The sequence below is a fragment of the Idiotropiscis lumnitzeri genome, chromosome 4, assembly GCF_059441095.1.
Source record: "Idiotropiscis lumnitzeri isolate Australia: NSW breed Sydney's pygmy pipehorse chromosome 4, RoL_Ilum_1.0, whole genome shotgun sequence".
NCBI classification, from domain to species: Eukaryota; Metazoa; Chordata; class Actinopteri; order Syngnathiformes; family Syngnathidae; genus Idiotropiscis; species Idiotropiscis lumnitzeri.
Genome location: NC_142394.1, coordinates 18,903,350 through 18,925,538, shown reverse-complemented (window position 1 = coordinate 18,925,538; position 22,189 = coordinate 18,903,350). Strand labels below are relative to the sequence as shown.

Here is a 22,189-nt window from a genome sequence, read left to right as displayed (position 1 = left end):
TTAACTTGAACAGTTGTTTCAATGAAGGGGGAAGAGAACGTGCGATTGCATTCAGGCACAGCTGTCGGGGGCCTAGGTCACTGGTGTCACAGGAAGAGAGCAGAGGTTATTGCCGTTTATTCCAACAAGACTCTTCTTTGTTGTTGTGCATTCAATGGCCATCTCAAGGTTCTCTCCATGTTGAAACATTACAGGAAAAAGTCATCTTGCATATTTTGTTTTTTTTTCTGCAATCTTGCAGATTCACACAATTGCATCCCTTCTGCGTTATCTTTCGAGAAAACAAAACAGGAACCGTAGACAATTTTGTCTTGCTGACTGTTTGAATGAAAACAATGTCAACTCAAAACTGGGTCCAAGTTTAGGAACTTCCCTTGGCTCTCCTATGCTTACCTCAGATAATATTTATAGGAGGTTATCTGTATCTGAAGTCAACAAGCACTCGCAATAGAAATGTTCAAACAATTTGCGAGAATACAATAAACACTGTCGTAGGCAGCAGTTTCCCCTTGAAAGGACTGTCAGGTCTACACGTAAGAATTATTTCCTCCAGCTTCCATCCAGGAAGCAGACATGGCAATAAAAGGTTTGGGATTGCAGATTCAGAAGTGAGGGTCAACGAGAGAGTGGATGAGGTGCTGACCTTTGACATCATCGTCCCGCGGTTGCAGACTACACGTCTTTAAATACAAATCAATTTCAAAGTCTAGTATATATGTTGGTAAATAGTAAATGGGTCACAATCACTTTTGGAGTCCGTCTCCTGCACACTCGAGCTGCAAAAGTAAAAGGGCTTGCCTAAAGTCTCCCACCATTTTGGAAATTGTCAGAAATCAAAGGGAGGTTCGCTTCAAGATTTAACTGTATTGCACATCATGGTGTATTTTTATTTTCTAAGCAGGAGCACCAAGGATCCATTACAACACGTACAGTTCAAGGGTCTTTGCATTAAAGGCCAATTCTGTGCCAAGGCCTACGCCCCAGGACCACCCACCCCGTTGTGCCACATAGTAGCTTCTCACTCTACTTTGACGCCCACATTGTCACGATTGAAGCAATCAACCGTGTTGTGTTGATGCTTGACCACATCCCCGGCGAGGGCTAGGCATTACGACAGCCATGTCTAATATGTGACTCTTTTGTGGGTCACTGGACATGGCTGGGATACATGAAAATCTACAGTAGAGGCTTTTGTGCAACCAGACTCAAAACCTAAACGATGCCAAGGAAAAAGCTGAGATTGACAATGGTCCATCAAACGCAGGCTTATGAACCCGATGGAGTGTAATACTTCGAAAAGAACCATTTTCTGTAATGCTTTCAGGTTCACGGGGGAGGAGTCCACAGATCCACCAAGACCCAAAAACCTTCGCTGGGTTCGACACACCCGTAGAGTAGTTGGCGGTTGGTTCAAGCTCGGTGCTACTAACGCCACAACAGCTAGTTGGTAACAAGCTTCGGCTGGCTACTAGTGCGGCTAAACATTTCGGAGTTTCTCCGAAATCAGTAATCCTCGCCTGCATGGCGACGAATGAGCTGCACTTTTGAATAGTATCGTTCTAACAAAGGGCTGACGAGGAAAGACGGAGGAGCCATGTTAATTGCTAATATAAACTAAAATTGACAGGTGACATGATTAAAGGCTTGGGTGATTGAGTATGTGCACTTTTCACGAAAGTCTGGCTCTAATCGCGTTAAAGCGGTGAGCATACAACTTGTGACAGCAAAATGGCAATTTAACAGGCAATTTAATAAAGAACTTATTCAATACAATACACGACTTAACAGGACAGAAACCAGAAATGGATTACGTCACGTTTAAGCGCACACAAATATTGAAAATGGCAGTTATATTATTTGTCTGTTTTGGAGTCTGGAGTTTTGATTTTGAGGTTGACACAGCAAATGTTCTCAAAATTACATTACCATATACAACCCATTCAGAAATATGAAGTTTAAACTGAAAATAATATTTGATTTTAAAATTGAAAAATGTTTCTACAATCGGAAAATGCACAATGTGAGTTTAAGAAATAAAAATGGTTCATTATATAAAAAAAGAAAACCTATTGTTTATTTGTTATATTGTCATAATTTTATTGTTCATTAAAACCCTTGCTCCAGTTCTCTAACCTGCAAAAAAAATGACTACTCAAAAATATAAAACTGGTCCTCAAATGAAGTCATTGATTCGAAAAACTGCTACACAAATTATTTCAAGACTTGTTTATAGAGACAGATAACCATTAACACCGTCACTGAGAGATGATGGAACCCATGCTGCCTGCACAAAAATAAGCACGGCATACCACTACACCATAAGTGACGCTACTAGGAAAACACCGTTTTGGAACTGTGCCATTGGGGGATAAAAGTTTTCTTTTCAACACAGCCCCCGCATCCCCTCCTCCATGTCTTGCTCAGGTCACAGTTGGAAGACCATTGAGAATGCGCCGTAGTCCATCCCCCAGCAATGCTCAATGAGGGAGGCGTCAAACATGAGCTTTGCCATTCACGTAAGCGCATGTGTGTGCATGCGTGTTTATGTCAGGAGTGACTTTTCTGCCCTAGCGTCATCACCCGAGCCAAACTCCAGGGTCAGTCACAAATCACCCATTTCCATTTCTTATTACAATGTAATTACCGGGTTCCATTCAACTCACTAAGCACACATACATACACAGACATGTTCCAGTGAACTTTTTACACTCCGTTGTGAACAACAGGCAGGTGTGAGCGGTGACAACAGGATGACAGGGTTCAACACTTCTGCTCCCCGCTGACTTCCTCTCGCACGCCCCAGCTCCACTGTGAGCCACACCTTGCATCAACAGAAGATACAAGCGCACAGCACACAAAAATGTGCTTGTGTTTGTGTCTGGGGTTTCGACACACGCCTGGTCACCAGTTTTAATACCCGAATACCTCGACGGCGTTAATCCATTCGACTGAAGAAATGCCCATCGACTCAGGCTTCAGTTCACCTCAAACCAATGCTGATAACCTACAAGGCTAACCTGAGACCTTTGACCTCAACCTTAGGGCTCTTCAAACAAGACATTGGCCTCTAGGGTTTCAGTGCGCATATTTTAAGGGGTTTCTTTTTACTTTCCCTATTTTGCTTTCTCTCTGTGTCCCCGTCTAGTCGTGGATCTGGTTCTGCTCTCTCGGTGGTTCGGTTTCAGGGGCAGAGCAAGATAATCCATTTAGTCTGTTTCCTTTGGAGCCCATTTGGGGTTTTTACAACACTTTGCCAGAGGTTGGTGCGGCGCACATGTGAGGAGTAAACATCAATAGATGATTTTGTTCATCCCCGAGGTTCCCTGGTTTAATATGCCGTATCTTGTTCTCTTCTACTTTCAGCCACCGAAGTCTCCTATACACCAAATAAACAGTACATAATAAATGGATGGCAAAGGCAATGATATTTGTTTATGTGTTTTAATTTGTGTTCTAATTCCCCGCTAATTTATATTACACCATATGGAAAGCGCTTTGTTACAGCTCCAGCTTTTGTGAAATGCGCTGTATAAATAAAGTAGCATTGTACATTTTATATTTATGTTTACATTACAGTGGTCCATTCCAAAGCAATGTTTATTAATTTGGAATAGGACAAAACAGTTGTGTTTCTAAAACTCAAATGATTATATTGTAAACACTTCCACTTTGTACTTCACTGTGTTTAAAAAAAAAAAACATGCAAAACTGTTCATTGTTTCAAGAGTCAATTCCGTCTTGTCAGAGAAACCAATCGCTCCCATGACCACACAAGAGTCACAAACGGAGGATGAATCGGAATCATGACTCAAGCCTTCTTCCATGAAAAAAAAAGAACAAAGGAAGATGTTAAGCATGTCAGAGAAATTAGGAGGTTGTAAAATACAGATCAAGGGCTATATTTTCGTAGACAGCACATATTCGCCCGGCCTAAAAACTGTTTCAGCTCCATTTTCATAACATAAAAGAAAGACTTGAGGCCCCGGAAGTTACAAAAAATAATTACAATTTAACACCACAATTTGGACAATAACATACATAAATCACACATTTAAAGGGATGTTAAAAATAATATATACATATGGTTAAATTGAATTAAATCCTAAAGATATTGAATAGTTTTTTTTTTTGTTTTGTTTTTTTGCACAAGGTTTCTTAATAATTTCTGGAGAATTTAGCTAAAGTTTCTTGACCCACTCTGGAAAATGAGTTCCACTTAGGGATCCAAACTTGTTCAAATCCATTCATCCCACATACCAAAACAAGCATATTAGGTTAATTCAACATTTATTCTTATTCATAGATGTTATTTGAGTGGAAATGGTTGATTGTTTGCACTGCATGTGCCCAGCAGTCGACTGGATTCCAGTCAAGGTTGTTCCTTGCAGTCCGGAGAGGTCCCAGCTCACCTGTGACCCGAGTAATTATAAGCCACATAGAAAATAGATGGATGAATGGGAATGGGCGATATAAAGCATCCCTATCAACATCAAAAGCATTGTGCACAAATGTGAGCTTTAAAGCTCTCATGAAAAACAGAGACTCCATTTTCCCTTTTGATTTGTGTTTTCATCTCGATAAACATGCTTCGAATTACAGTTGCACGATACACACAAAACCCTTTTCTGCTTTGCATTTGTCAACATCACTCACGACTATTGAGGCTTTCCTTGAGCCTCTTGTTGAGTTCTTTAGGTCCTCTCAGGGTTGAGTGGTTCATAAAGGCTCAGAGAATGCGATGGGAAGTAATGGTGGATAATAATGCTAATTGGAGGCGATTGCAAGCGCTTCGAAAGCAGTAAAACTGTGTGAGGCCTGCTTCCTTTCAATGCGCTGTTTTTTTTTTTTTTTTTTAAACGTGCAGCCAAGCAACAACCCGTCCCTCCAGTTTGGACCAAATAACGCAAGTGCCGATCAAAACTCCGCAATGGTCACTCATCGTTTTGTTCTTTCTCTTTGCACCCGTTGCCAAACATGTCAGATCTTTGTGTGGAAGGGACCAAGGGCGGAAGAGAGAGTCCTTGCACGTGAGCGCCAAAGAGAAGAAAAAAAAAAAAAACGTCTGTGTTTTCCTCCCATTTATCTGACCTACATTTGCTTATTACTTTGCTCTGACTGAAATATGAAGCCAATGAGTTTGGAAAGTGCACTCTCTTGCCAAGAAGAGAAGGCCGACACTAACAACTCCAAATATCAGCAGGAAACAGCAAGAAAAGTTATCTTGTTGAAGAACAGAAAAAGGGCACGGCCGGAAATGTGCACAAGGATATTTAGGGATTTTCACAGATTGTTGTGTTTCAATAACAATATATATTTTGGTGGGTTTTGTCTTTATTCGGGTTCCAGACTGCTCCTAAATATTGGCATTTTGCTCCTAAAATATGAGACACTGAAACCACAATTTTCCTCTACTCGCATCACTGCGACCAGTAAATTTGCTGATTTCTTCTTTTTTCATAATTATTATTTTTTTTATCTTGCTGGCAAACCTCTGATCCAGACTTCAGCCCATTTGTCATTAATTGTGAGAATGAGAGAGATTATTATTTACTTTGTAAGCAGATTTACCGTGTGTGTGCCCTTAAATATTCTGTGCTCCAAGTAAAAAAAAAAAAAAAAAGAAGAAAAAATAGTTTGTCTTGAGCCCTGTTTTTATACAACCACAAAGGATTTGAAATAAAATTAATCAAGCTCAATTGCAGGGGGTTCACAAAAAATATGAAATGCACAAATTATAGCCAAAGTTTTTGCACAAATGACTTAATTGTAAATATAACCAAATATCTGTTCATCTATTTGAAGTATGATGAAACTTGGGGTTGTGGTTGAACTAGAGCTTCTCTCAAATGATTTTGGGCCAAAGGATGGGTACACCCAGGACTGGTCGCCAGCCAGTCACGGGGCTTCACATTCACACCTATGCAAACAAACGACAACAAAACACTGAAAAAAAAAAAACAATTTGAATTCTAAAATATTTTGAATTCTTTTTAAAAGATGTAAGTGTATCAAACCAAATGGAATCATTTCACTTTTGTCAGGTTTGTGTGGAGGTTGAGGAAGAGGAGGAGCCAAATGTAGGGAAGTGCCGGAGGAGTAATTTAAAGGGATGTTTAACTGACGAAACAAAAGGCAAAGAAGGAACTCGAGATAAACTAAAATATCAAAGACTGGAAAAACAACAAGGACCAATAAAACACAACGACTGACTTGACTTGACAGGCAGGAAGACAACGGACACTGACAGGGACAATCCACCCAAAAGAACTGAAACTAAACAGGGAACTAAATACAAAGAATTGAACGAGACAACTAGGAACACCTGGACAAGACTCGAAGGCTTGGAAGGAGCTGATTGGTTAACACTGAGGCTTATGCAAACTAACACAGGTGGACACAATGAACATGACGAGACACCCCAAACACAAGGAAAAAATATGAAACTCAATACTAAACCAAAAACAACAAAGACAGATCAGGACAACTTTGACATATAGCTAGAAACTTATCGAATCATCTATTATTGAATAGACAGACCTTAGAAAGCTCAATTGCACTTTTAAAGTACTTTCATGTTCATTCAAATGTATGACAATAATAAAAAAATAAACAAAAAAGTAATTGTAGTTTATGCTCGCGAACTGATCAAATCGAATCAAATCGTAGCCCAACTGAGTCATATATATATATATATATATATATATATATATATATATATATATATATATATATATATATATATATATATATATATATATATAAAACATGCAATTATTTCAAACTTTAATGCGCATCGCCACCCAATAGTTGGACATTATCTATAGAAATTACAATTAATTAGCTCACAACCCATTGAGCCTGTTTATTTTGAAGCATGAAGAAAATGTAGTACTTTTATTTGAAAATAAACATTTCATTTCCTCAGATACATGTTAAATATCGCAATAATATAATTTCCAGACTTGACCAAATTATGAGCTTCACTGTATCTGCCTTCACTCACAGCATGATTGTGGGCCTTGGTGCCTTCACTTTTGTCTTCAGTAAGTAAATAGCTTGCTTTATTGGCTTGAGATCAGGCCCCCCATATTCTGGAGGCTTTGGGGGACCCAAGGGTGCTATGTTTCGCCAGAAGCCCCCATGCTTTAGGAAAGGACAGGCATCATTGTTATGCAACAGTTTGGTATGGATGAATAGATTTGAGTGCAAGCCCAGTGAATGCATGTGGAAATGAGCGAATGAGAGGAGCGGCAAAGGGGATCCCTGAGGGAGTCTTTAGCCCTTTATGTCTTCTCTGTTTGTCTGTTATTAACCTAAATGTGTCCTAAATGTTAGGAAAATGGCGAGGTGGGCAGCGAGCAGGCTTCATATTGTGGGTGTGAGAGCATCCTCTAAATACGAGAGCACCAGTTTTCTATTTTATCTTGAAACTGCTTAGTTTTTTGTTTTATTTTGAGGGCCTCAAATGGATTTATTTATATTTAATGGAGAATATTTTTTTTTGTGTGTGTTGTAAGCTATTTGTCTTCTTAAAACTCCAAATGTGACTTGGAGGAGACAAAAGCGATAAAGTGCTTGTTAAAATGTAATAACAAAAAGGTCCTCTCTGTTCTGCGAGCAAAGCTGACCTCCGGCTTAGAGCCAATATTCCCACTGTCTCTCTCTGTGGATGACATCACTGGTTGGCATCAAGAAGCGTGGGGGAATAATTAGGTTTTCGCTGGTTGAAGTAACTATGAGTGTGTGCTATGCAGCACGGAATTTGCACGGATTTACTCAACAAGAAGCACGTACAATTTGATCGTTGTGGAGGTAAACGGGACTCCGGAATATGCTTTTGGGGAAATGAAATTAAATCAGTTACATTTCAGGTCAGCAATCTTTTGATGGAGAACTGTTCTTTCATATCCAATCGCTCAGATTAAATAAATAAATATATATGCCCTGAGATCATGTGACAAGACTGTGGGTTGGTTTATCTTAAGGATGCAAAAGGAGCAGAACCTGTTTAAATAACTCACTATAGACTTCATACATGACCACCCCAGTAAAGCCTTGCAATTCGCTTCGCTTTGCACTACATACGCAGTCTACACAGCGGAAAGCCTTTATTTGCACGATGCGCTTTGTCAACCCCTATTTAGTTGCTTCTTTACAACACACCCAGGCCCTTTGAATATTAACTGTGTGATCACTCTTGCCACACAAGCAGCCTCTCTGGACCCCCAATCAACTCAGCCCAGCTCCCCTGCCGCTTGCTTCAGGGCTTTGTGCCCAACCACAGCTTGGTATACACACAATTGTCATTCACTGTGATGGAAATGTAGTAGAAGCGATGCTTCACTGACGTCGTTGAGACATTTCGATTCGCACATCAAACAAATTGCGAAAAGTCAGGAAAAACTGTCCGATTTGCTGCTGGATGTCTCTGCCTCATTGTGAGCTGCCAGTGAAGTGCAACTGTTGTCCTCACCAGTGTAATGAGCGTAGCAGCTGGGGCAGGAAGGTGACTGAGGGTGGGAGAGTCTGAGCTGGTGTTTTTGCAGGCCAATAATCTCCTTTATTGAGTCTCAGGAAATCCTAATTGGAGTCGGAAGTGGCCCTTGTGGCCAGATGTGCAAAGACAAACGGTCAAACCCTGCCCCCGAGGACAACTGACCGCAAGCACCTCAGTCTCCTTGTCACCCGCTAAGTTTCATTTTAACTCGCAAGCACACGATAACCAAGAACAACTGACCAGAAGTACCCCGCCATCTTTGGGGAATCCCTCTTTGAAGCAAAACAAATAGGAACACATGAGCCACCCCCTCACATCCAGTGCTAAAATGTTATGCCACACTTGGGTAATATTGCAAAGCATCAGATAGACACTCAGACTGGATATAAAAACACTTAACAAACCTCATCCTGGTTTTCAATTGAATAAGGCATCAATGAAAATTCCAAGGTGATTGATTATTTAGAGTTTATAAACAATTGAGGATCACGTAAGAAGCTATTAATTCACAGAAATTCCAAGAGAATGGTAAATTAGTCATTGGGTCTGCGGTGGTTCATACAGCTGATACAGCCAATTAACTTTTTTTTTCTCCGTCAGAACGCAACAAGACGCAGCTGTTTGACTTAAAATTGAAAAATATTTTCATTAACGAAATAAAATCAATACTACATTTGAAGACCCTCTTGGGGAAAAGCAGATTGGATAATGGGTGGATGAATGTACGGGTGTACAGAAGATGGAAGTTCAAACAGTCATTTGGGAATTGTACTATATTACACAGTACTTAGAGACCCTTTTTTAGCTTGCACTTTACAAATACTCCATATATAAAAAAAAAAATTAAAACTAAGACAAAAACTAATAAAATCTAAACTAGAGCAAAAAAGAAATAAAAAAAATAAGAAATCCACTCCAAAAACTAAAACAAAAGTCGAAATGAAGTAAAAACCCGAATGGAAAAATCCTAAACTATTATGAGCCTGCTGCGATGTGCTGATTTGGCCATTGCAAGTGTTTCCCATGTGGTGTCCCTCACATTTTGAAATTGTTTTTTTTTTTTTTTTTTTTTACAAATAGTACCCAAATTAGTCAAACATCAAGGGTTTACGAGTGACATACAGATGATGCAAACTGATTTGATGAATAAGTAAATGCCAAGATCATCTGGCAATCGTCACTGCTGCATCTTTTCCGGCCATCTCCCGGAACACGTGGGCTGAGAAGAACTAATAGCTCACATTAAACACCAAGCATTCACACAAATATGTTGCGGGGAAGCTTTGTATGGTCTGCCTCAAATCCTGAGTCATGGTCTCTAATCTCTGTGTCTCCACAATGTTTGTATCACCGTCTAACTCCATGTCTGTGAACCCCCGCACAGCAGCAAACAGTGTGTGAAGTCTCATTGAGCTTTTCATGTATCGCTGCATGGGGGTTGACTCGTATAGATTCGGGAGATCTATATAGATTTATAGTGTGGGAGTGCAGAATGACGCTAAAAGAAGCTGACCGACCCGATTGAGATTCTACGCATCTCTTGCCTGCCTTTTGCTCTGACTTGTGGTCAGAGATTGTTGTCAGGCCATAACTGCACGTGAGTGCAGATCTAAGGAACCTGGATTTGATTAAGAAAGAACCCCCCACCAGACTCACTGTCACAATCCCAGATCAGACCCAGGTGGTTGTGCGTTTTCTCATACAGGCTGTGTTTAAAAATACCACTGCACACAAACATAGTTCCACTGACCTATTTATTCGACCACAAATCCCAGAAGGCATGATAATTGCATACTGCAACATCAATACTTTCAGTTTTACAGTCCCATGTAAATGGGGCACCAGGGCTTCGGATCCATAATATGGATTTCTTTACATCCTGGTTGTTGTCAGCAATGCAAAAAAAATTGCATTTGAGACTTTTGAGTAGAGGGTGACGGATGGGGATTTTATGTTCCATCTTACTCCCTCAGGAAACATCCTGTGCCGTCTCATGGTAAAAGAAAAAAAATCCTGTCCATCCCGGTGTAAACGACTCTGATCCCATCTGGCTCCCGTACGGAAAGACTCCCACTCCCATGCCGCTCCAATTTTGGAGATCAGCTACATAAAAAAATAACGACAAAAATGGACTCTCACGCCCCTATGAACCTCTTATCCTGTACTGTCCCAATCCTGTAATTAAAGGTAAAACTCTGGAGGGATTCCCGAAAAAAATCAGCCTCGACTTTTGAGTCACATCACTATTACAAAAGTAAATTTTGTATTGTGATGTGTGTGTGTGCAGTCAAGGACAAGGGCAATCGTTTCCCTTTTGTGCCGAGCTTCAAGGTCTTCTCACGGTGAGATCATGGTATAAAGAGATTGTTAGATTGGCCTCCACAATACTCCGGAGGTTTAATCGCTTGCAATTGGTCAAAAAACACGAGGCTCCCATCGAGATGTCACACGTGAACACCCTCATGCACATTCATTCATTAAATAATGGAAGCGCATGCACTGAAGCTCACTGTTACGGAAAGAGGGCCTGGAAACACACCGCAGATTGTTTTGTCTCCTGAATATTCACCCGTTACTATCCGCTGATTTCTAGACTTTACAGGTGTAGCTATTTTGCATTAAGGGAATATCCGTGATCTGTCATAATTTGACGATCGATCAGTGATGTAATTGATCGGATCCACAAAATCAGTCCAGGGACTTTCTTTGCTGCTTAATCAAGGTTTACAGTCAGATTTTTTCTCAATTATTTTTCCTTTTTATTTTATTTTTATTTTTTTTAAATAATTTGTTTGTTTTTTTTCATTTCAGGGACTTGTGTCAGTTATGAACGAGTTTAAAATGCATTGGTCCATCTTCTAATCTGATCAGTGATCATTTATTTATTTATTTATTTTCTAACTCGCTGATGGGTAATCGGCAACAAAATCCATATGTCGTAAAGCCTATTGATCTCTGCCACCATGTCAATTTACATAAGTGCTGGCACGAAAAGTAAAAATGTCTCTCAACAGTGTCATTTCCTCGTATGCTGAGAACTCGACTGTACACTGGGATGTGATCAGCTGAATAGAAAATGAAGTTTCCTGAGAGAGGTTTGTTCTGGCATGGGTACACTACAACCATGCCCCAGTGCACAGCAACAACAATGGCCAGATCTGCGGGGTCGTAACCTCCTAATTGCTGCAGACCATGAGGAGATGACAGCAACTTGTCAGTGTAGCCTGTGAAAGAGGCTACCTTTGCTGTCGCACCTCAGATGAAACGTCATTATGGGAAGGGGTCTGCCAGTATCTGGGCCATTTCAGCACCAAACTACAACTTCTACCGTCTTGGCTTTCACCCATGATATCTTTTTTCCCAACTGACGGAAATCATTTGTCATGTCTGAGAGCCATCCGCTTCTGCTCTCGGGTTCTCAATAGGATATGTTTCTTAGCTTGATCAAGGTCTTCAGCACCGGTTGGAGATCACAGTCCTGCTTCGTAGACTGCGGAGGCTTAGGTGTCATCATAATGTACGGTTATATAATATTGGAAAGCAGTGGTTTGTCCATTAACTCTACGCTTGTGTGGGTTTTCTTACATTCCAAAAAGATGCATTTAAGGGAAGATGAAGATGCCATATTTTGCGGTCACCTACTTGGCATCAAAGTTCAACGTGAGTGCAATCATACAAACCACAATTTGAGGGAGATCAGTTGAATATTTTCAGAGGTTGAAGTGGTCATGAGTAGAGATGCACACATACATTTTGAGGACAATTGATCATGGTTTTCGGACATTAAGCAGGACTCCGATTTTTTACATCAAGCGTTTTGGACAATCCCCTGATGGGTGTCGCCTGTCTTGAGTTTGGAACTTTAATCGATTTGTGTTTGAACTGACAAAAGTTGTGATGATTTCCCATATAACCAACACCTTTTATGGGCATTTATGTCTATCAATCCACTTTCTATAGCGCTAGTCCTCATGATGGTTGCAGGAGAGCTGGTGAATATCCCAGCTGACATCCTTGACAGGTGTGTAATTTTTCTTTACTGATTTTAGTAGCAGTGTCATTGTGCTTGGAGAAAAAAAGTGCACACTATATAATGTTAGTGCTGCACTTCAGCCCCAGAAGTGTTTGCACCTTGTTTGTGTGTTTTTGCCTCATTGACAAAAGGCTTCAGGCTACCTCCCATATTCCAAAAATGTGCATGGTAGTTTAAATTATGTGAATGTAAATATGAGTGGATATTTGACTGGTAACAATTTCAGGATATGCCCCAGCTCTTGCATCAGTCAGCACGGATGGGCTTCAACTCTGACGGTGAGCACGATTAGCAGCAAAAAAAGGATGGAATGTTGGTAACAAATCACATTTTATATTGGTTCAAGGGCTTTCCACAGAAGCTCACATAGGGAGTGGTCTCAACGTTGCTACAATTTCAAACTAAAAAGTGCTCTGAGATAGATGTCAATTTTTGGTCACTGAAATTGTAATGGATTTTCATTTTGATTTCAGTTTATCAACAACGTCAGATCTCAAAAGAAAACATTCGATGTGGAACAAAGTTGAGTGAAGCTGAGCGTCCTGCCACCTGACCACGCGAACTCCGCACCCGATGGGAAAAACTGGGAGGACACAATCAAGACATCAGCCTGAGCGCGAGAGCGCGCCTGCGCGTTCCCGACTACAAGTTTTCACTTCTCCTTATCGAGTTGACTCCAGCGGGTGGATCGGTTGTCTGTACTCCGGGATGAAGATGAGACAAAAGTGAGAGTGAAATGTTCACTTAAAGTAGTTATTTACCTCTTGGAGACGTTTGGTCGCTTACATCAGGTAAGTGAACGCTTGACTGGGCACACAGTCGCGCATCCAAATATCGTAATGTCGAGAGTATATTTAACGCAATTTCATCCTGACAATTTTGGATTTAAATAGCAGAAAATTGGGTTGTTTCAAATGCGGTGTTTGTGTGGCCAAATTACCCTCAAATGCCTCATTTGTTGTCTGCGCGTGTGTTATCAATATTGTTCAAGTTTAAATCAAATCACACAGTTAAAAAAAAAAAACGTTTCGCATAGTGAGCTCAGACTTAAAAACTTTCGCATAAGTCGTCATTTTCTTGCAAACCCAATAGCCGCTCAGTGTTTATGTCCAAACGCCGCGTTGCGATTAACAACTCGTCTTTGAATCAGCATGTTGAAACTTCTGAGTCATACCTAATTGCATTACTAATCCTGCTTAAACCTGCCGGCACAAGTGTGTGCAACCAGCTTTCAGCCGTTAACCTCTCATAACGAGGGAGAAAAAAAATATAATGTCAAGTCTACACCCTGTGCTTTTTTTGTGTGTGGTTAAACTTGCATCACTCTCCATCCCCGTGGTGTTTCCATCAAATCTAATTAGAAGGGATCGGTGCACGCTGGAGGTGTGTTCGCATGCGTGTGAGCAGAACAGGATGGGACAAGCATTTCAAACAGCTTACTGTGCAGAACTCATATATTACCATATACTTTCCTTACCTTAAAAATTCCCTTCAACTTGCGTGGAAAGTTGAAGCAGAGGTTAAATTTCAAGTCTGAAGTTCTAATGAAAGGGAGGAGCCAGTAGTCAGGTGAGGTTAATTGTGACTTCTGTGGCAAAGCTATGTGACGCTCAATTTCCTCATTCCCTTTCACACTCATTTAATCCCTAAAATTTAATCTGTGTCTTCTTGTTTAGAACGGTGTACCATTGAACTGTGAGCTTGGAAAGATATCTCCAACCAAGTAGATGCTTATCAACCTGACTCTCACCGTCAAGGAATCTCGTGCCTTTCATGGAACAGTGCCTCCTGTCATCGACGATCCAGCATCTGTGAAAGTGAAAGTCATGGATTCATGCACGGTGGCGGTGCCTGTCCTGGCACCTCCACCGCCACCGCCACCGCCACCTCCCCCTCCTCCACCTCCACCACCCCCCTCCTCATCGCCTTTGACCCGGATGGACAGCGCCCGTCGGAGCCGCCTGAGGAAGCTCAACTGGGAGCGTATCCCCAAAGAGAAGGTGGAGGGGAGGAAGAGCGTGTGGAGCGGTGCAAGTCCGGGGGAGGACGAGTTCCCCATAGATCTGCACTCTCTGGACGAGCTGTTCGGCCAGAAAGACAATACTCAGGACAGGAGCAACACTTTGAGACGACGGTCTGCTCTATTGCGCTGCAGAACTCCTCAGGACAGCCCAGAGGAGGTCAGTGCATTCACTCTTAAATGTGCTGGCTCGAAATTAACCCAAATGCATCCAAAAGGGACAGAACTAATGTAGGTTTGTTTACAATACAATCAGTGCATTGGGTTGAGAATTTGACCAAGCAGGTCAAAGTTTTGATCAAACAAGGAGTAAAAGCTAGCCATACTAATGATTTATTATGTTACCATGTTATAAAGCAGTGGTTAAAAACAATACAAATTGTATTACCAATATTTGAACCCCGACCCTTGTTTCCAAAGCAAGCAGTGTTACCCACAGAGAGCATCCAGCCACAGCTAAGAATTTCAAAGAATGTTGCACTGTTAAGTAAATTGAATAATTTACTTCAACCTCAGTATACAAAAAAGTCACAAATAGCAAGCAGCTCCAGCAATTCACCCAAACCGCTGGGGAAAAATAATCATCCCTTTGGTAAAAGTAACCCAATCTGCTCAAAATCCCCAGCAACGTGGGTTAGGAAAATGACACAGCATTTTTTTAGTGTGTTCCAGCAATTAATATTTTGATTGTATTATTTTCTTCTTTTTACCATGACTTTCATTTTACAGATTTCCCTACTGGACTCCAAACGCAGTATGAATATTGGGATATTTCTTCGCCAGTTCAAAATGTAAGCCTATTTCTTTTTAATGGCACCGGAACTATCAAGACACATAAATGATTTCATCACACATCAGTTTACAGTTTTGTAAGCAACTACGAATGTGCAAAAAAGTGACATTTGAGATTCGTTTGAATGACAGAAAAATCCTTTAACGTGATTGGATTCTCTCAGAATCAGTGTGATGTATGATTCACAGAAGTACCGCTCATTTTAATTTCTACGTAGGCAATTAAATTTTCTCTTTATGATGAAAGGCGCTCAGAGGTTTGACTTGTTTAACAATATCTACTTTCACTAGTTACTGTTTTCCACAATATTAAGAAGTACATTTTATATATTACATCAATAGAAACCATGATAACACTATCTGATGAATATAATACTCGATTAATTGATCGTTAAAAATCCAGTATATTAGTGATTGTTTTTAAATAATCGAGACAAACAGTTTGCCCTACTTGGCTTCAGTTCGCAGAGACGTTACAGGACAGTTTTTAAGAACTATTGTTGGACAAAGCATCTATCACACTGTTCCTAGTGATTCATTGTATTTGAAATGTTTATAAATAAAATAATGTTAAAAAAAATAACAATCAATAAATTAATTAATTATTAATTGTCCCTATTGTCGATTCAGGCTAATTTGCCAAATGCCTACCCTTACTTTGGACCAGCATTACGTATCAAGGAAAAAGTTGGCAAAAAAACCTTCTCTTGCAACATTATCAAAAGTGATTTGAAAAAAACAAACAAATCTGGGACGTATCTCTCTCTCTATATATATATAGTTTCCTCATGTCTTGTCCAATCCAATCGTGCAGACATGCTCAATTGTGCCCAAGGGGGACAACACTTTGACTTGAACTACCATAAATCAAACAGCATGGAGTTGGTGTCAGAAGATTGAAGGCAGAATGGGCGGTGCGAGTGTCATGGGTGTGTTGTTTCTGTCGATATTGCACGGGGACAGGTGCAGGGGAGGTTCCAATCAAAACAGATGGACTGAATGTCCTTAAGTGTCCACGTCGACAAATGCTAAGGCCCCTCGAGAGTGTCTCCTGTTTTGGTGACCTCTTACTACGAAGTCCACTGGTGACCTTAAGTCATCCACTCTCCTATTTTAATTTCACTGACACAAAGCTAAACTTCCCATGAGCACAAGAGTTTTGTAATAGAGCATCTGAACAAATGTTGAGTTTTTGTGTTGCGCTACACTGAGTGACATGTCTATTCTAACCTGGATTTGTTCAGACTTGTAAGTGAGCCCAAATGTGAAAAGAACCGCTTTATGTTAACATCTGTCTCGTCTGGCGCTTTCTTAACTTCTGTCGGTGCAAATGGAGCTTCTGTTGAAATGCGGCATCAGTTCGTTAGTGTCTTTTTGTCTGCTTTTCACTGCATCGGAACGAACCTCACTATTTTTATTTTTTTCTGAGTCCGACAGGACCAAAGGCAAAATTTACCGAGTTAAAAAAACAAGAGCTATAAATAATGATTCCTGGGAAAAGAACTGCTCATAATATTTCATTCTCATTGGCACATGTATCGAAGTATCATAATCTCATTAAGGAAAATGATATGAAGACTATCTGCCAAGTCCCAAGGGGGTTTTGAAATAAACAAACGATGTTCACACCCAACGCTACCACAAATGGAAAATAACTGCAACAGATGTGAAGTGTTCTCACCAAGGCTGATCTAAATGAGAAAGTGCCAACTTTGTGGCATGGGCAAACAGCCATCAGATGAAAAAAAAAGTTTCCTCTACTTCATCAGGATCTTCGCTAAAATGTAATAATAGTGATTCAAGTTGTCGTTGTAGTGTGCTGAAGGTGAGCTGTGCCACCCTGTAAGAAAGCCAAAGGTCAACAAAATCAAGTTCTTTACCATCCCAAAGAAACTCCTGACAAGTTGTGCATGATAGACACACAAGTTTCCAGTGTGGCGTCAACCAATCGCCTCTCGTCTGCATGTTGACTGATAAGAAAAGGGAAAAACCTCATTATCTCATGATTGTGTGAAAACAAAAGAGGTGATATTGCTCACAGGAGGGGGTTGGGAAATGACACCAGTGCAAGTCTGGTAGCCCCACTGCATGCATGATGTCATACTCGTTCATTTTTGTTTTGTTTGTTTTTTTCCACAGGCCAGCTAAGGAGATAGTTGAGGATATCAGGCACGGAGCTGGGGACCGTTACGGAGCAGAGAAGCTCACGGAGCTCTGCAAGCTGCTACCCGACAATGAGGAGGTAAAGTGCGCACACACGCCACCGCTCCATCTCCTCACCTCCTCTGCCTACTCATCATCTGGCTCTGGTTAGCATGATCAAAACGTTTACTGTTACACTGCGCTGTATGATGTGGTTTGTTTCTGCACAAGGAGCATGGTGAAAGATATTGGAATCGACCGTTAAACAGCGATCTCCTTCGCCGGATTTTTCTCAACATCTGTTCTCTTTCAGGAATCTCGCCTGAGGAGCTTCAGCGGGGAACGTCGCTGGCTTGGAGAGCCTGATCTTTTTATGCTCCTGCTGGTGGAAGTCCCCAGGTACGCTCCACCTTAGCCCTGCTTTGGATACTATTACCGAGCATGTCCTATTTTACACCACTGTGCCTATTTTTTTTGTTTTGTTTTTCCAGCTTGATTCATAGCTTGAGTAGTCCGTGACTCACGTGCTTCCTTTTGAAATGACGCGTGTTTATTTAAGTGATGACCAGGAGTGCCTTTTTGTCTTCATCATCACTCATCCGTCCCCCCCGTTGCTCCCCTTGCATTAGTTTTCGCCTTCGTTTGGATGCCATGATTCTACAGCAAGAGTTTGACCCTGCTCTGACCTCTCTGTGTGTGGCAGCCAGATGTCTGAGGGAGGCGGCCAGAGGTAAAATAACAGCGGGGAGTTATGTACTCTACTGCTATAAAGATCTTTGTCTTTACCCTTTTTGAATACTCCTAATGGAATTAGTTTAGGGTGGTAACTACAAAACGTGGACTATAGATGATCTTGTAAAAAGAGAACCTTGCCATCAAGCTCAACTAAAATAATTTGATCATTTTTGACTTCCTCAGAACTGCTGAGCTGTCCTGAGTTACACTCCATCCTCCGTTTGGTGCTTAAAGCGGGGAACTACATGAATGCTGTGAGTGGCCCTCTTTCTATGTCGTGCACAATTTCTATTTTATTCTCCTGAGCCAGACAGTGCCACATTTTAAATTGTGCACAGTATAGTTTATTATACGCTAGGGGACTATGCCCGGTGCTTGTATCATGATTGGTTTTGAAATTGTCATGAGGTGTGCGTCTGTCTTTATCTGACCTTGTACGTGACTCCTTAGGGTGGCTACTCTGGGAATGCCGCTGGATTCCGAATTTCATCACTGCTCAAATTGGCTGACACCAAAGCGAACAAACCCGGCATGAATCTGCTTCATTTTGTAGCTATGGTAAGAGCTTCTAAATAAATAAATAAATAAATAAATACTTCTATACATGGGGTGCGATCCAATTCTATGAAAGTTCGTTTGAATTTATTCAGTGGGATTGATGCAATGAGTCTGTCATTACATGCACAGCAGTACAAAGTGTGTGTAGTCTGTAGCACGACTGATCCTCAGAGCATGTATTTGGCAGCACTTGCAAATTACATTTTACTTCATTTGGAACAATAGGTCTAATCATTTGTGTGTGTCTCCACAGGAAGCTGTGAAAAAGGATCAGAGTTTACTGTCGTTTCCGAGCCAACTGGGCCATGTTGGCTCCGCCTCTAGGTCAGTCTTTCCCCAAAACATGAATCCAATTGAGTAAATATGAATATTATAAGCTTACACTTATAGCATCACTGCACCCCTGCACAAATTTCAATTGAGATGTCATTAAAATCTTTGTGAAAAAAACGTGATGGTTAAGAATGTATTCCATCCCGATAGACTCTGGTTTAAGGTGTAAAACTCTGCTAGGTTGTGCGAGGAGTCTGTGTTGGAGGACTTATCCAAATTAAAAAGCAGAGTACTGGCGGTGAAAGCAAATGTCCTGAGTGAGAGAGAGATTCTGCAGCATGCGCAAACTTTCTTTGAGGTAAAACTCACTGATTAATACCTTCATTAACCAACTTAGTCCCACAGAACCGCCAACATTTTTCTCCAAAATACATGAACAAATAGATTGTTGAGTGTTTCAATCTGTGTTCAGGTTACAGAGGAGCGTCTAAAAGAGGCAGAGGATGAAGTTGAGGGCATGAGGATGTCAAGTCGAGCGTTGGTGGATTTTTTCTGTGAAGAAGACAGCACATTTAAACTAGAGGAAGCCTGCAGGGTCTTTGACTTATTTTGCCAGCGCTTCCAAAAAGCTGTCAAGGTTAGATCTACAAATGAAATAAGCGCCTTATCATATTGAGGACAGCTCAAAGTTAAATACACAATTCCCTCTTTGGTTATAGGAGAATGCAGAGCGTGAGTTGAAGGAACAGAAACGTCTGGAACGTCAGAGGGAGATCGTGGAAAAACGTCGCTCGGTGGCTGTCTGCACAGGTCTTGACCTGGCCCAAAGCCTGGCCAGAGACCCTCACAGTCAAGAGAACCAAGGGGAGCTGGAGAGACTCCTTGAGAAGAACTTGAGCCACACCTGGAGCCGTCGTAGCCTGAGAAGTTCTGACTCACGGAGGTACTCTCACTACCTGCCTGGCGACAAGAGCTACCCAGAGCTGGGCATCAGCAGCCCGACAGCCATCAGATGTCACTCAAACAGCTCGTCTGATCATGAGACATCCACTGTGCTTTGTAGCTCTCCAGAGACGGATGGCTTTTGTTCTCCAGTTGGGCAAGGAAGTGTTTTGAAAAGTGACACTAAGAATCAGTCTTGCCAATACCAGGCAATCAGTCGGTGTATGGAGGTTGTCGAAGAATCTCTCGTTGGATCGTATTCGCAACATGGACATGGGTTCACGGTCGGGCAACATGAATCTGAGAGCATTTCTCTTCAAATAAAGGCATCGGAAATGAGTGTACTCACAAAAGAGAATGCAATGACATGTAAGCAGAAGGCTACCAAGAACACTGAGTTTTCACCCAACTCCTCTCGGAATGCTGCTCCTATAAACGCAGATACCGATAAAAACGAGAACTCCAGTAATAGACACAGTTTTGGAATGCCCCAGACTGACAAGAATAATTCTCTTCAGAATAAATTAAATAGCTGTCGAGTTGGTGGGTCTGAACCTCAGTCTACGCACAAGAATGGAATACTTCAACGTGTAAACCGCCCCACATCATTGAGCTTTCGTAGAACTGCAAAGGAATCACGTTTATCTGTTAATGCTACAGTTAAAGTGGAGTTACCGCCACTCAACAGAAGGATTAAAGCAAGTGCTGCTATGTCTGGGCCTGAGGGTCCGAAGAAGCACTTAAACACAGAAAGGTTGTTGACGCCTGTCGGGGAGAACTGGATGCCTTCCAGTCTTCCAGAGTTCAGCCAGTCGCACCCAGAAGAAAACTCGGGTGTGCAGAGTCCTGAGAGGGAGCTTGCGAGGTCATACTCGCGTGTGGGGGAAACTCTAGAGTGCCACACTCTTGTGAAAGGCCTCCGATCCTATGACACACTGTCCCCACCAACATCTCCAACCTCGCGACCAGGGCCAAGCCTCTGCTCCAAATGGAGAAAAGAGAGGGAGGTTGATCCGAAAACTCCAGCCTCTCCATCGCTAAAAGAGGAGAGTCGCGCCTTGAAGGTTCCTGTACGTGGCAGCACCAGGGCTAAAAGAGGGCCTGCGTCCCGTGCAGCACCTTCCAATAGCGCAGGTGTTCCAAGAGTACGCCCCAAAACTGTGGCGACAAATAGTGCCCCGGTACCTACCCCAAGCAGCTCACGTTTATCCTCGCATTCGTCTCCTACAACGCTGCCTGCCTCACTTCACGCAGATGTGAAAAGGAGTGGCAGTGCACGAGAGAGACCGCAGACTGCAAATGCGCCACAGATTCCTGGAAAGCCTCCCCTAACCCGGAGGACCTTGGACAGACCAACGACAGAGAAGGTCCCAGGCAGGACCCAGTCAGCATTCGTGAGAGGAAGTCCTCTCCGCGTGTCAAAACGAGTCGCCCCAAACTCTGAGACTCAGTGTACCACCAAGGCTCTCCCGGCTCACGGTCCCTCTTCGGCCACCGCTAAGACCATACGTACGGTCGTCATGTCTATATCCCGGAACAAAACTACTAAGACCACCAACACAAGCAACTGTCCTACCTCTAAAAACCCTTCACGAATTCCTGGTCCCAAAATGCTTCGACCTCCTACAACTCAGCCACTGTGGAAGTGAATAGAATATATTTGATGCCTTTTTCTTTTTGTCTATAGAGAGCTGGTTATCTCTGTACATGATCCGTTTCATTCCATTAAGCTGATACATGTGCTTTCTAGCTGATCTATTTTGATATTATTTGTGACACATTAAGTTTTGTGTCTCATGCACAAGAAGAGTAAATCCTCTTCAGCCCTACCTCGTCTTACAATGCGTATCCGTTGCAGGCAATAGGATATAACTCAATTGGTGTTTAAACAAAGAGCCAAATCATCACGATGTACCCAATCAGACCGCTTGTGCTCTTCTTAAAGTGTATTACGCAATCAAATTTTCTATTTTGAACACTGTGAGCCCTCTGCTATAAGGAATAATTGTGTTCTCATCCTGTCTTGGTACAAAACTCCTGTCCTCCTATTGTACACAAACTGAAGAGGCAGCGAGGAGACATTGTGCGTGTGTGTGTGTGTTTATTTTTTTATATTGTATCATAAGAAAATATAATTTTATTTAACAGCATTGGCTTTTATTTACTGTATTATGTGGATATGTAAATAGGATAAATA

At 41.6% G+C, this 22,189-nt stretch overlaps 1 protein-coding gene across 1 annotated transcript; it reads left to right on the top strand.

Moving 5' to 3' along the window:
* The first annotated feature begins 13,148 nt into the window (after window positions 1-13,148).
* On the top strand, window positions 13,149-22,189 carry fhdc2 (FH2 domain containing 2). The gene is made up of 12 exons (XM_088294021.1): window positions 13,149-13,321; window positions 14,207-14,710; window positions 15,280-15,341; window positions 17,482-17,584; window positions 17,798-17,883; window positions 18,114-18,214; window positions 18,403-18,473; window positions 18,670-18,777; window positions 19,031-19,101; window positions 19,291-19,408; window positions 19,523-19,687; window positions 19,770-22,189. Exons 2-12 carry the CDS (start codon window positions 14,258-14,260, stop codon window positions 21,639-21,641), a joined length of 3,210 nt encoding a protein of 1,069 aa, XP_088150147.1. The 5' UTR covers window positions 13,149-13,321; window positions 14,207-14,257; the 3' UTR covers window positions 21,642-22,189.